Source organism: Salvelinus alpinus, chromosome 1 (assembly GCF_045679555.1).
Source record: "Salvelinus alpinus chromosome 1, SLU_Salpinus.1, whole genome shotgun sequence".
Lineage (NCBI taxonomy): Eukaryota > Metazoa > Chordata > Actinopteri > Salmoniformes > Salmonidae > Salvelinus > Salvelinus alpinus.
In genome coordinates this window covers 20,908,626-20,923,953 of record NC_092086.1, presented here as the reverse complement: position 1 = coordinate 20,923,953, position 15,328 = coordinate 20,908,626, and the positions used below count along the sequence as shown (strand labels likewise).

Below are 15,328 nucleotides of genomic sequence, written 5' to 3'. Positions count from 1 at the left end.
TACCTGTGTGGTGAAATATGATCCCTTATTGATGTCACCTGTTAAATCCACTTCATTGTAGATGAAGGGGAGGAGTCAGGTTGAAGGATTTTTAAGCCTTCAGACAATTGAGACATGGATTGTGTACAGTATGTGTGCCAAGGCCTTTAAGGTGTTCTCTGTTGCGCCAACTAAAATTGATTTGACATGGAACAAAATAAATGTGACTACTATACCATATTTTAATAGTTTCTAAATGGTATATGAAGCAGCTAGTTCAGGGGACTATTGCTGCCCAAACCTGAATCTAAAGAACCTAGAACACCTTTATTATACAAAGTCACCAAACAATGAAGTAGATGTGAAAACAGGCAGGATGTTCTACTATTAAATACATTTTATTACACAAGAGGACAATGACAGTCTGGTCTTTTCACAGAAAGACAACTCTGAACATCTCATTGTGGGTCTTCTGGTTGGTCAGTAAAGCAGAGAGACATGCAGTCTCAGCAGCTCCTTACTGCTGTGTGTGTGTGTGTGTCTAAAGACCGATATATTGGACAGCTAGATACTTCCTTCCCCACCATTAGTCCCCCTCCCTTCCCTCCCATATTTTCTCCTCAGCCCCAGTTGTGTTGGTCTTCCTCTGTGGTGGTCAGTATGTCAGTAACCAGGCCGGTGCCAATAGTTTTGTTGCCATCTCTGAGAGTGAACCGTTGACCTTTCTCCAGAATCATAGGCTGGCGCAGCGTGAGGGTCAGAGATGTGTCTTCACCTGGCATCACCATGTCCTGTTAGAGAGAGGAGAAGAAGGTAAAGTACAGCCCTGGAACTATGTTGCACACTTTATTTTAGAATACACAAATCACATTGGGGAAAAAGATTTCAAAAGGTGACAGATGGACACATACCTTGTCTCCTGCCAGGTAGACCCTGCAGGCCATGTCCCAGGTGAGTGAGAACATGACTGGCATGAAGTTACTGACAAAGGGCTTGTGTCTGCCTCCCTCCTCCTTACTCAGAACATAGACCTGGGATGAAGAGATGTTTTAATGACAGATTCTACAGCCATTCAATTAAAGAACACATATCCTAACCTTGGACTACGAGAATAATACACTAGTTCATAAACACAATTTACAAATATACCACAAATACTATACCATAGTTAAGAGGGTCAAATTTTAAACGCTGAATAAAGGGAAATTATTTCAGGAGACTATATACTGGGAATACTAGACTGCAACACTACGCATACAGTACACCAACAGTTTTTATTTTTTATTTTTTATTTAACCTTTATTTAACCAGGTAGGCAAATTGAGAACACGTTCTCATTTACAATTGCGACCTGGCCAAGATAAAGCAAAGCAGTTCGACACATACAACAACACATAGTTACACATGGAGTAAAACAAACATATAGTCAATGATACAGTGAAAAAAAATAAGTCTATATACAATGTGAGCAAGTGAGGTGAGATAAGGGAGGTGAAGGCAAACAAATATATGTATAAATAAATAAAAATATAAAAAGGCCATGGTGGCGAAGTAAATACAACACAGCAAGTAAAATAAAAACTAAAAACACTGGAATGGTTGGTTTGCAGTGGAAGAAAGCGCAAAGTAGAGACAGAAATAATGGGGTGCAAAGGAGCAAAATAAATAAATAAATACAGTAGGTAAAGAGGTAGTTGTTTGGGCTAAATTATAGATGGGCTATGTACAGGTGCAGTAATCTATGAGCTGCTCTGACAGCTGGTGCTTAAAGCTAGTGAGGGAGATAAGTGTTTCCAGTTTCAGAGATTTTTGTAGTTCGTTCCAGTCATTGGCAGCAGAGAACTGGAAGGAGAGGCGGCCAAAGGAAGAATTGGTTTTGGGGGTGACCAGAGAGATATACCTGCTGGAGCGCGTGCTACAGGTAGGTGTTGCTATGGTGACCAGCGAGCTGAGATAAGGGGGGACTTTACCTAGCAGGGTCTTGTAGATGACCTGGAACCAGTGGGTTTGGCGACGAGTATGAAGCGAGGGCCAGCCAACGAGAGTGTACAGGTCGCAGTGGTGGGTAGTATATGGGGCTTTGGTGACAAAACGGATGGCACTGTGATAGACTGCATCCAATTTATTGAGTAGGGTTTTGGAGGCTATTTTGTAAATGACATCACCGAAGTCGAGGATTGGTAGGATGGTCAGTTTTACAAGGGTATGTTTGGCAGCATGAGTGAAGGATGCTTTGTTGCGGAATAGGAAGCCAATTCTAGATTTAACTTTGGATTGGAGATGTTTGATGTGAGTCTGGAAGGAGAGTTTACAGTCTAACCAGACACCTAGGTATTTGTAGTTGTCCACATATTCTAAGTCAGAGCCGTCCAGAGTAGTGATGTTGGACAGGCGGGCAGGTGCAGGCAGCGATCGGTTGAAGAGCATGCATTTAGTTTTACTTGTATTTAAGAGCAATTGGAGGCCACGGAAGGAGAGTTGTATGGCATTGAAGCTCGCCTGGAGGGTTGTTAACACAGTGTCAAAAGAAGGGCCAGAAGTATACAGAATAGTGTCGTCTGCGTAGAGGTGGATCAGAGAATCACCAGCAGCAAGAGCGACATCATTGATGTATACAGAGAAGAGAGTCGGTCCAAGAATTGAACCCTGTGGCACCCCCATGGAGACTGCCAGAGGCCCGGACAACAGACCCTCCGATTTGACACACTGAACTCGATCAGAGAAGTAGTTGGTGAACCAGGCGAGGCAATCATTAGAGAAACCAAGGCTGTCGAGTCTGCCGATGAGGATGTGGTGATTGACAGAGTCAAAAGCCTTGGCCAGGTCAATGAATACGGCTGCACAGTATTGTTTCCTATCGATGGCGGTTAAGATATCGTTTATGACCTTGAGCGTGGCTGAGGTGCACCCATGACCAGCTCTGAAACCAGATTGCATTGCGGAGAAGGTATGGTGGGATTCGAAATGGTCGGTAATCTGTTTGTTGACTTGGCTTTCGAAGACCTTAGAAAGGCAGGGTAGGATAGATATAGGTCTGTAGCTGTTAGGGTCAAGAGTGTCCCCCCCTTTGAAGAGGGGGATAACCGCAGCTGCTTTCCAATCTTTGGGAATCTCAGACGACACGAAAGAGAGGTTGAAAAGGCTAGTAATAGGGGTGGCAACAATTTCAGCAGATAGTTTTAGAAAGAAAGGGTCCAGATTATCTAGCCCGGCTGATTTGTAAGGGTCCAGATTTTGCAGCTCTTTTAGAACATCAGCTGACTGTATTTGGGAGAAAGAGAAATGGGGAAGGCTTGGGCGAGTAGCAGAGGGGAGGGCAGTGCTGTTGTCCGGGGTAGGGGCAGCCAGGTGGAAAGCATGGCCAGCCGTAGAAAAATGCTTATTGAAATTCTCAATTATAGTGGATTTGTCGGTGGTGACAGTGTTTCCTATCTTCAGAGCAGTTGGAAGCTGGGAGGAGGTGTTCTTATTCTCCATGGACTTTACAGTGTCCCAGAACTTTTTTGAATTTGTGTTGCAGGAAGCAAATTTCTGCTTGAAAAAGCTAGCCTTAGCTTTTCTAACTGCCTGTGTATATTGGTTCCTAACTTCCCTGAAAAGTTGCATATCACGGGGGCTATTCGATGCTAATGCAGAACGCCATAGGATGTTTTTGTGCTGGTCAAGGGCAGTCAGGTCTGGAGAAAACCAAGGGCTATATCTGTTCCTGGTTCTACATTTCTTGAATGGGGCATGCTTATTCAAGATGGTGAGGAAGGCATTTAAAAAAAATGTCCAGGCATCCTCTACTGACGGGATGAGATCAATATCCTTCACCAACAGTTCACACTCCTCTAGGGCTGCTAGCTGAAGATACAGACCTGGGCTTTATTTATCATACAGACCTGGACTTTATTTATTATATGATATAGACCTGGACTTTATTTATTTATGATACAGACCTGGACTTTATTTATTATATGATACAGACCTGGGCCTGGACTTTCTGGTGGGGCTGGATGGAGCCTGGTTTGCTCATCACCATGCCTCTCCTAATGTCCTCCCTCTTCAGCCCTCGGACCAGAGCCCCCAGGTTGTCTCCTGCCTCGGCTCTGTCCAGAGACTGGTGGAACATCTCAATGCCTGGGGAGGAGAGAGGGGGAGCGAGGGAACGAGAGATGAGAAGGGAGGTGAAGGGAGAACAATTAGACTCAGAATGGTGGTGTGTTTGGAGGTTTTGGATGGAGTTGAGGGGTTACCAGAGGGATATTATGGGTAACTCTGTCCAGTAGTCTTATTAGGGGGTAATTAGTGCTAGAAGTGCAGTGGAGAAACTGTTGTAGTTGTAACTTGGTGTTAGAGCTAGTTCTGTCTGTACTAGGGGTTAGCACTAGTTCTGTCACCACTCTGTACTAGGGGTTAGGACTAGTTCTGTCACCACTCTGTACTAGGGGTTAGGACTAGTTCTGTCACCACTCTGTACTAGGGGTTAGGACTAGTTCTGTCACCACTCTGTACTAGGGGTTAGGACTAGTTCTGTCACCACTCTGTACTAGGGGTTAGGACTAGTTCTGTCACCACTCTGTACTAGGGGTTAGGACTAGTTCTGTCACCACTCTGTACTAGGGGTTAGGACTAGTTCTGTCACCACTCTGTACTAGGGGTTAGGACTAGTTCTGTCACCACTCTGTACTAGGGGTTAGGACTAGTTCTGTCACCACTCTGTACTAGGGGTTAGGACTAGTTCTGTCACCACTCTGTACTAGGGGTTAGGACTAGTTCTGTCACCACTCTGTACTAGGGGTTAGGACTAGTTCTGTCACCACTCTGTACTAGGGGTTAGGACTAGTTCTGTCACCACTCTGTACTAGGGGTTAGGACTAGTTCTGTCACCACTCTGTACTAGGGGTTAGGACTAGTTCTGCCAGTACTCTGTACTAGGGGTTAGGACTAGTTCTGTCACCACTCTGTACTAGGGGTTAGGACTAGTTCTGTCACCACTCTGTACTAGGGGTTAGGACTAGTTCTGTCACCACTCTGTACTAGGGGTTAGGACTAGTTCTGTCACCACTCTGTACTAGGGGTTAGGGCTAATTCTGCCAGTACTCTGTACTAGGGGTTAGTTGTAGTTCTGTCAGTACTCTGTACTAGGGGTTAGGACTAGTTCTGTCACCACTCTGTACTAGGGGGTAGGACTAGTTCTGTCACCACTCTGTACTAGGGGTTAGGACTAGTTCTGTCACCACTCTGTACTAGGGGTTAGGACTAGTTCTGTCACCACTCTGTACTAGGGGTTAGGACTAGTTCTGTCACCACTCTGTACTAGGGGTTAGGGCTAATTCTGCCAGTACTCTGTACTAGGGGTTAGTTGTAGTTTTGTTAGTACTCTGTACTAGGGGTTCGGGCTATTGTTGTCAGTCCACTGTGACAATGAACAGCAATGATAGTGTTAAACTGTACTTACAGGAATAATTCTAGAAATATGAACACAGTAATAGAACACAGTTTTACAGCATCTGTTACCTGTGTGCTACAGCTCTACAATTAGAAGAATGAAAGCTCTATGAATGACAAAAAATAGAATTGTTGGAAATTAATTGAAATCAATCTTTCTATAGTGTTGTGGCTCCCCATTCACTTACCAGTGACCACAGACTTGAAGGCACGGTTGTGCCCCACAAACTCACAGTCGTCGCCCTTCTTAATGACACCCCTCTCCAAAGTGCCAGTCACCACCGTACCCCTGCCTGAAAGAGGGATGAATGAATACACGTTTAATAAATGGTTTTGATACCCAGAGGGAGACGTGGTTAGACAACAGACAGATCAGAACAGAGACAGGAGCACTGACAGCTGACGGGACAAGTACATCACACGTGCATCAATCAAATAAACGGTGAAACAGAAAGGTACAAAGGAAACTGATACAAGTGCTTCCAAACAATTACTGTCACTAAGTCACAACGACAGGGAGAGGAGAACGGAATGTTATAGATATACTGATTATTCCTACACAGATGTACAGGAAACAGGCACGTTGTTCCCATCACAAAACACATGCTGCACAGACATAAAACATCTTTGAAATGATTCAGTTATCAAGATAGCTCAGTGGCTACGGAAACCGTTGTCAAACACTGGGATGAGCCTAGCAAGGGGGCAGGCTCTGTATGCACGGAACAGTGGGATCCTATAGCAGTGTTTTATCTATTGTCATGTGTTCATCAGGAAACACTATCTGAAGTGCACAGTGGAAGAGCTTGAATTTATCCCTGCACTACTTCTGAATGATGTCATTTTAAATAGCTTAACAATGAGTCAGATCAATGGCATAGTGAAGAGAAACTACCTAGTGGCAACACAGCTTTTTAACTAAATGACAAATCTGGGTTTCTATACGATTTGAGCTAGTTGTCAGTCACCTGGGATCGAGTAGACTCCCTCGATAGGCAGCAGGAAGGGTTTCTCCAGCTCTCTCTTGGGCAGAGGGACATATTCATCCACTATTGCTAGGAGCTTCAGCACTGCGTTCACCCCCAGGTCAGGCTGTTTGTTCTGGGGAGGTGAGACGAGGTGAGACAACAGGTAAGGTTTCACCTAAAAGCTAGCCTCATAATTACCAGACTGATTACCGCTGCGCTGTCTGTCTGGAAGGGATACCGTTTGAGCCAAGAGGCGTTACACAAAACAAATTCAAAGGTGATTGGATCACCTTCAAACCAATCAGAAGAGAGACCACCGTGCTGCATTTTTCGGAAGTAACACAAGCACTTGCCATCTTTCAAGAGAAAGGCATATCGAACAGCAGGACAAATCGGCTAAATGAGCCAAAAAAGGCAGATAAATATATACATGTCAAAGTGAAAATAAAAATTGTAGCCCAACATCAGCCAGGGGTATATCTTAATGAATTTGCACCTAATGTTTTTGCCAAACTGTAGCGATGACAGTAACCTCAGATAGCCTTCCGTTCTCTAATTTAGATGAGATGCTTTCACACAGAATGGAGCAGCTCTGATAGGGAGCAGAGTTTATTTAGCAGAGTTCAGACTGTCATGTAAAGCTTTATATTTAGCCATCACCTTGGAAGTATGACGTCACATGTGTTGTTGTCTACTGCCTGTCAACAACGACGCTACGTGTCCGTCATCAACTAAACCACCCCCATAGTTCAGAGGATGCTGATTGGTCCAGAAGCAACGGTGATAGAAAAGATGGGGCTCATGCTATCGCAGCCCTACCAGACTGACACCCCTACCAGACTGACACCCCTACCAGACTGACACCCCTACCAGACTGACACCCCTACCAGACTGACACCCCTACCAGACTGACACCCCTGCAGTGTTTAATGTAAGCTCGCGGGGTGAGGAGGATTTGTGAGGCTACCTAAAAGGAGCACATTGAAATAAGTCAGTTGACTTTGTGTTTTTAAACCTCAATTATGTCGCATGTTTGTATTATTGTACTAACATGGCTGAAGCCGTTTGTATTTTAAATCGGTCAAATAAAATGGATCAACCTTGCCAGCGAGCTGATAGCCTATCTGAAGTTGTGAGGTTATTCTGTCACCGCCCCAACCCTACCTCGTACCATGCACTCACCTCCAGGGCACAGAGGGCCGAGCCGATGACGACGGGCGTGTTCTCACCGTCGTAGCCAAACTCTGTGAGCAGCTCTCTGATCTCCAGCTCAACCAGCTCCAGCATCTCCTTGTCCTCCACCGCATCCGCCTTGTTCACAAACACCACCACGTGCTCCACGCCGATCTGCCGGGCCAGCAGGAGGTGCTCCCTGGTCTGGGGCATCTGTCCGTCCGTGGCCGCCACCACCAGGATGCAGCCGTCCAGCTGAGCCGTGCCTGTGATCATGTTCTATAGGAGAAAGGTCAACATGTCACCTTGTGTGACCTTTCATACTGTCATTCTCTATTTCTTTACCTTTCATACTGTCATTCTCTATTTCTTTACCTTTCATATTGAATACTGCATTGTTGAGGATGGGCCTGCTAGTCACCATCTCTCGGTACTGTTTATACCTGCTGTATCCCGTGACAAATCAACGTGGATTTGATCCAATGCCCCTAGCCTCTAACCCCCATTAAAATTCTGGTCCCGTAATCACAGTGTCTCAGTAGGAGTAGAGATCTAGGGTCGGTTTTGCCTTTGAAATTACAGACCTGCCAAACACTTTGGGACCCCCAGTGGTTTAAAAAAATATATATATATTTTACCAGGCAAGTCAGTTAAGAACAAATTCTTATGTTCAATGACGGACTAGGAACAGTGTGTTAACTGCCTTGTTCAGGGGCAGAACAACAGATGTTTACCTTGTCAGCTCGGGAATTCTATCTTGCAACATTTCGGTCACTAGTCCAACGCTCTAACCACTAGGCTACCTGCCGCCGTAGTTAACTAGAAATACGTTTAAATGTGCAATCAGGGCTCTCCCTAGGATTTTCTGACAAAGTGGTGCTGATGTAAGCCAAAGGTTGGGTAGGGGGAGATCCGGAGCGGTTTAGTCAACTTCCCCCTCAGGAAGTTGGAAGCATTTAGCAATTTTGAAAAACCTGTAACTGCCATTTCCTGAAACCTAGAGTCTTAAATTATATCAAACAATGTAGCCAACACAGAAGTCTTGTTTGAGACTAAATAAAACTGAAGTGGTCTCGATGAAGCTTTCAAAAATGTTCTAGGTTCAATTTAGGGGTAATGATTATTCTAATTAATAGTTGTCTTTTTGTGGAAAGTCCAGTGAAAATATAAACTGTTTTCATTTTGTTTGTGGAGAAAATTCAGAATAATTAAATTACTGGATGCAATGTAGCAGTCCTGCTGACTGTAGCAGTCCTGCTGACTGTAGCAGTCCTGCTGACTGTAGCAGTCCTGCTGACTGTAGTAGTCCAGCTGACTGTAGTAGACCAGCTGACTGTAGCAGACTGACTGTAGCAGTCCAGCTGACTGTAGCAGAACAGCTGACTGTAGCGGACTGACTGTAGCAGTCCAGCTGACTGTAGCAGTCCTGCTGACTGTAGTAGTCCTGCTGACTGTAGTACTGTAGTAGTCCTGCTGACTGTAGTACTGTAGTAGTCCTGCTGACTGTAGCAGTCCAGCTGACTGTAGTAGACCAGCTGACTGTAGTAGACCAGCTGACTGTAGCAGACTGACTGTAGCAGAACAGCTGACTGTAGCGGACTGACTGTAGCAGTCCAGCTGACTGTAGCAGTCCTGCTGACTGTAGTAGTCCTGCTGACTGTAGTACTGTAGTAGTCCTGCTGACTGTAGTACTGTAGTAGTCCTGCTGACTGTAGCAGAACAGCTGACTGTAGCAGAACAGCTGACTGTAGCAGACTGACTGTAGTAGACCAGCTGACTGTAGCAGAACAGCTGACTGTAGTAGACCTGCTGACTGTAGTAGACCAGCTGAGTGTAGTAGACCAGCTGACTGTAGCAGTCCAGCTGACTGTTTCAGTCCTGCTGACTGTAGTAGTCCAGCTGACTGTAGCAGTCCAGCTGAGTGTAGTAGACCAGCTGAGTGTAGTAGACCAGCTGACTGTAGCAGTCCAGCTGACTGTAGCAGTCCTGCTGACTGTAGTAGTCCAGCTGACTGTAGTAGACCAGCTGACTGTAGCAGACTGACTGTAGCAGACCAGCTGACTGTAGCAGTCCTGCTGACTGTAGTAGTCCTGCTGACTGTAGTACTGTAGTAGTCCTGCTGACTGTAGTACTGTAGTAGTCCTGCTGACTGTAGCAGAACAGCTGACTGTAGCAGACCAGCTGACTGTAGTAGACCAGCTGACTGTAGTAGACCAGCTGACTGTAGTAGACCTGCTGACTGTAGTAGACCTGCTGACTGTAGTAGACCAGCTGAGTGTAGTAGACCAGCTGACTGTAGCAGTCCAGCTGACTGTAGCAGTCCAGCTGACTGTAGCAGTCCAGCTGACTGTATCAGACCTGCTGACGTTAGTAGTCCTGCTGACGTTAGTAGTCCTGCTGACTGTAGCAGTCCAGCTGACTGTAGTAGACCAGCTGAGTGTAGTAGTCCAGCTGACTGTAGTAGTCCAGCTGACTGTAGTAGACCAGCTGACTGTAGTAGACCAGCTGACTAGCTGACTGTAGTAGACCAGCTGACTGCAGTAGTCCTGCTAACTGTATCAGTCCAGCTGACTGTAGTAGTCCAGCTGAGTGTAGTAGTCCTGCTGACTGCAGTAGTCCAGCTGACTGTAGCAGTCCAGCTGACTGTATCAGTCCAGCTGACTGTAGTAGTCCAGCTGACTGTAGCAGTCCAGGTGACTGTAGCAGACCAGGTGACTGTAGCAGACCAGGTGACTGTAGTAGACCAGCTGACTGTAGTAGTCCAGCTGACTGTATCAGTCCAGCTGACTGTAGTAGTCCAGCTGACTGTAGTAGTCCAGCTGACTGTAGTAGTCCAGCTGACTGTAGTAGTCCTGCTGACTGTAGTAGTCCTGCTGACTGTAGTAGTCCTGCTGACTGTATTAGTCCAGCTGACTGTAGTAGTCCAGCTGAGTGTAGTAGTCCAGCTGACTGTAGTAGTCCAGCTGACTGTAGTAGACCAGCTGACTGTAGCAGTCCTGCTGACTGTAGTATACCTGCTGACTGTAGTATACCTGCTGACTGTAGCAGTCCAGCTGACTGTAGTAGTCCAGCTGAGTGTAGTAGTCCAGCTGAGTGTAGTAGTCCAGCTGACTGTAGTAGTCCTGCTGACTGTAGTAGTCCAGCTGACTGTAGCAGTCCAGCTGACTGTAGTAGTCCAGCTGAGTGTAGTAGACCAGCTGACTGTAGTAGACCAGCTGACTGTAGTAGACCAGCTGACTGTAGTAGTCCAGCTGACTGTAGTAGTCCTGCTGACTGTAGTAGTCCAGCTGACTGTAGCAGTCCAGCTGACTGTAGTAGTCCAGCTGAGTGTAGTAGACCAGCTGACTGTAGTAGTCCAGCTGACTGTAGTAGACCAGCTGACTGTAGCAGTCCTGCTGACTGTAGTATACCTGCTGACTGTAGTAGTCCAGCTGACTGTAGTAGACCAGCTGACTGTAGCAGTCCTGCTGACTGTAGTAGTCCTGCTGACTGTAGTAGTCCTGCTGACTGTAGTAGTCCAGCTGAGTGTAGTAGTCCAGCTGAGTGTAGTAGTCCAGCTGACTGTAGTAGTCCAGCTGACTGTAGTAGTCCAGCTGACTGTAGTAGTCCAGCTGACTGTATTAGTCCAGCTGACTGTAGTAGTCCTGCTGACTGTAGTAGTCCTGCTGACTGTAGTAGTCCAGCTGACTGTAGTAGTCCTGCTGACTGTAGTAGTCCTGCTGACTGTATTAGTCCAGCTGACTGTAGTAGTCCTGCTGACTGTAGCAGTCCAGCTGACTGTAGCAGTCCTGCTGACTGTAGCAGTCCAGCTGACTGTAGTAGTCCAGCTGACTGTAGTAGTCCAGCTGACTGTAGCAGTCCAGCTGACTGTAGTAGTCCAGCTGACTGTAGTAGTCCAGCTGACTGTAGTAGTCCAGCTGACTGTAGCAGTCCTGCTGACTGTAGTAGTCCAGCTGACTGTAGTAGTCCTGCTGACTGTAGTAGTCCAGCTGACTGTAGTAGTCCAGCTGAGTGTAGTAGTCCAGCTGACTGTAGTAGACCAGCTGACTGTAGTAGTCCAGCTGACTGTAGTAGTCCAGCTGACTGTAGTAGTCCTGCTGACTGTAGTAGTCCAGCTGACTGTAGTAGTCCAGCTGACTGTAGTAGTCCTGCTGACTGTAGTAGTCCTGCTGACTGTAGTAGTCCTGCTGACTGTAGTAGTCCAGCTGACTGTAGGCTATCTGGAATATAAAACAACTGAACTAGGTCTATATGAGCTGGTTCCAGATCTCCATCCCTGACCTCATTCATCCAGTGAGGTCTGACTACCAGGCTGCCATTCATTCAACATGCCTTGTCGTCATCCCTGACCTCATCCATCCAGTTAGGTCTGACTACCAGGCTGCCATTCATTCAACATGCCTTGTTGTCATCCCTGACCTCATCCATCCAGTGAGGTCTGACTACCAGGCTGCCATTCATTCAACATGCCTTGTTGTCATCCCTGACCTCATTCATCCAGTGAGGTCTGACTACCAGGCTGCCATTCATTCAACATGCCTTGTTGTCATCCCTGACCTCATCCATCCAGTGAGGTCTGACTATCAGGCTGCCATTCATTCAACATGCCTTGTTGTCATCCCTGACATCATCCATCCAGTGAGGTCTGACTACCAGGCTGCCATTCATTCAACATGCCTTGTTGTCATCCCTGACCTCATCCATCCAGTGAGGTCTGACTACCAGGCTGCCATTCATTCAACATGCCTTGTTGTCATCCCTGACCTCATCCATCCAGTCAGGTCTGACTACCAGGCTGCCATTCATTCAACACGCCTTGTTGTCATGGCTGACCTGACTATTACCACATCATTAGCAGCCTACTGTTGACCTCCAGCTATATGAGCAGGACAGATCAACAACTGATTCATTAACATGGGACTACTAGTCTTTAACGGTGAAAGACTATTAGTGGAACAGCTCCCACGGCCATGTCCGTTTCCATCCACGCAGCGACGTGCACTGAACTACCGATGCACTGCACGTGTCCTTGCTTGTCAATGCGCTCGCGCCTACTACAGTGGTGGAGATCAAAGCATCTGTGGGCAAAAAAAAGTGTTTTCACTTCGTTGACTAAACGCTGTAGCTAACTACTTTCTTCGTAATGACGCCTTAGCTAAGGAGCCACCTACCAAATAATAGTGGTTATGTGCTTGACTAACACAGCCATTACCCTCCCTGTATTCCTCACACATCAGTGGTATCAACAGACCAAGTGGAGAGCTGCCATCCAGCTGGAGGGAGCAAATAATACTAAAGCAGAGAGCGAGAGATTCTCTCCTCGCCCAGGACCTCTGATTGGCTCAGCTCCAACATCAGATGGTTGAGTCAAAATCAATAATGTGTTCTGTATATTTTAGAGTCGTTTCTTTAACCGGAGTACTTTGATCTCAAATTGCGTGCATGGTATGCAAAATGCGTGCAGGTTGGCAGGTCTGAATAAGAGGGAGGAACTGATCCTAGATCAGCACTCCTACTGAGACTTTGTGAAAACGGGCCTCAGGGTTATGGATAAGCAACATGACGAACATCCCTGTGCCGTGTACCCATCCAATCCTGTCAGATCTTCTCAAACCCACAGAGGGGTTAACCTGACGACTCAAACTGAATTCTTCCACTGCTCTATGTTCGTTACATACTTCAGTCTGAGACTGCCATCATTTTAGTTTGTGGTGACGTCAAAATGATGGGTGTTGTACAAAACAAAAGTCATCAGTGATTGGATCGTCTCTTACCAATCAGAGTATCAAAGCCAATGACGAATTTTCAAACCACCGCTTTACCCACGTGTGTTCTGGCTCTGGCCTAACCCATCAGTTTCTGGGACCAATCAGAATGGTTACAATGTGTTTGTGTTCTAGAAATCATCAGGTAGGTACTCAGATACAGATTCATTGTGTCACAAAAACTCTCGTCCGTGGATGTAGCCTGGCATTTGGCTGAAGCAAGGAGTTTGGGTAGCCAGGCAACAGAGAGGTATGGGTTTGGGGTGGATTTTAGAATGGGAATAACATGTGTGTTCAGGCGCTTGTGTTACCTTGACGTAGTCAGCATGGCCCGGGCAGTCTGTGTGTGCATAGTGTCTATTGGCTGTGGTGTACTCTACATGGGATGCATTGATGGTGATGCCCCTGGCCTTCTCCTCGGGGGCATTGTCAATGTCCTCATACTTCTTATAGCGGGCGCCTCCAGCCTCAGCCAGCACTGGGAAACACAAAGGCTCAATTAGAAACATACAACAGCATCAAATATAGAACACACAGCATCTGACAGAACATTGTTATTTTGCTGGCAAATGCTTTGATTGGTCAACAGTCCACAGTAACTCAGTGGGTTTCAAGCACGCTTGTTATCTGTTTAGTTTGAATTCAATAATACAGATGTAAAGTGAGAAAAATAAAAGGTGACATCAGTTACCTTTGGTGATGGCAGCCGTTAGAGTTGTCTTGCCATGGTCAACATGGCCGATCGTGCCAATGTTCACATGGGGCTTGTCTCTTGCGTACGTTTTCTTGGCCTTGGCCTCTGCTGCAAAGTTCCGCCGAGTAAATGGCACTACACACTGAGAGAGAAAAAGGATGAAGAGTGTTTGATGGACAGCAGGAACAGAAGACACATATGGGCAGGAGATCAGTCCAAAAAAGGCAATCGTGAACCCAGTTTGCCACCCAATGCATTACTAAAACCAGCAAACATTACTACCCCCTAGGACTGTGATTTTATATCCCTGATTGGTTAGCCATAGGATGTGTGAATGACTGCATACTCAAAACACTGTCTAGGTACTCACCAGTTTATAGGAGCTGTGCAGGAGACCCGGTGAGGAAAGCTGAAGGGCTAGAATGATAACATGTATTTAGTAATCAGGTGACCGTCGACTGTGTCAAGAGAAGTCGCTAGCTAAATATGACAAGGTGTACATACATGGCTTAGCGCCATCTAGCTTCGTCCTGCAACATAAGGGATTATGTTGAGACATTGGTTTTATTATATACAACTCATAAGACTAATGTCACAACAAAACCCCTTAGCTATGTTGCGGGACGAAGCTAGGCCATCCATAATGTGTATAGGCTAGTTATCTGTTATAACCTAGGCTACATCAATACACGTTACTGTTCGCTGTATGTTATGCCTTCAAAATGCAAATGTGTCTGACGCTAGCTACATCGTTAGAAAACTAATTTCGTTTTTAACTGTGTCTGACACGTTTCTGATAGGCCTAACGTTTTCACAACGCAAGAGATAGCTAGTTTAACTAATATTATTTAACGTGACCTTGCTCTGCCTGCGGAACGAGTAGAGCGGCTAGCCTGCTACAGCATCCTTGCTCACTAGGGTTAATTCAAACACCACATACGTTTCGTCGCGATTAAAAAGCAAAACATTATAATGGTAAATAAAGATTATTAATAATTGAACGCAGTAAATTACAATATTGGGCGTGTGGTTGTGAATGCATTGTATAACTTTAACTAACCAGAGAAACATGCACGAAACCCAACGAGCGCCGCCATCTTGGACTGACAAGGGAATGAAAGTGACGTCATTACATGGTAACTGTTTCTTCTTCTTCTTCGTCTGTGGGTTATATGGCGGACAACAACCCAAAAAGGTGTGTGGCCGCCACCAACTGGATGGGTTAAAACCAAAACAAGGTAAAAAGAAAATCCATACGTGATAGGGAAACTAACTTAATCCACCCAAATAAAAATAGTACATTGACAAAACAAAAC

General features: G+C 46.0%; 1 protein-coding gene across 1 annotated transcript; it reads right to left on the bottom strand.

The window, feature by feature from the left end:
- Nucleotides 1-356: 356 nt before the first annotated feature.
- On the bottom strand, nucleotides 357-15,164 carry LOC139578064 (elongation factor Tu, mitochondrial-like). Its single transcript, XM_071405283.1, has 10 exons — nucleotides 15,073-15,164; nucleotides 14,383-14,429; nucleotides 14,010-14,154; nucleotides 13,630-13,796; nucleotides 7,563-7,832; nucleotides 6,381-6,513; nucleotides 5,601-5,705; nucleotides 3,950-4,101; nucleotides 891-1,010; nucleotides 357-770 (listed from the first exon to the last, which is right to left on the bottom strand). The coding sequence occupies exons 1-10, from the start codon at nucleotides 15,140-15,142 to the stop codon at nucleotides 600-602; spliced, it is 1,380 nt and encodes a 459-aa protein (XP_071261384.1). The 5' UTR covers nucleotides 15,143-15,164; the 3' UTR covers nucleotides 357-599.
- Nucleotides 15,165-15,328: the final 164 nt, after the last annotated feature.

What these genes read in the sequence shown, in the direction of transcription:
- LOC139578064 (XM_071405283.1), bottom strand. Translation starts at nt 15,142, where the DNA reads ATGACGTCACTTTCATTCCCTTGTCAGTCCAAGATGGCGGCGCTCGTT. An exon ending in GCCATGCTGACTACGTCAAG is followed by an intron (nt 7,833 to 13,629) that starts GTAACACAAGCG and finishes TTTCTCCTATAG; the next exon opens with AACATGATCACAGGCACGGC. An exon ending in CGGCCCTCTGTGCCCTGGAG is followed by an intron (nt 6,514 to 7,562) that starts GTGAGTGCATGG and finishes TCACCTCCCCAG; the next exon opens with AACAAACAGCCTGACCTGGG.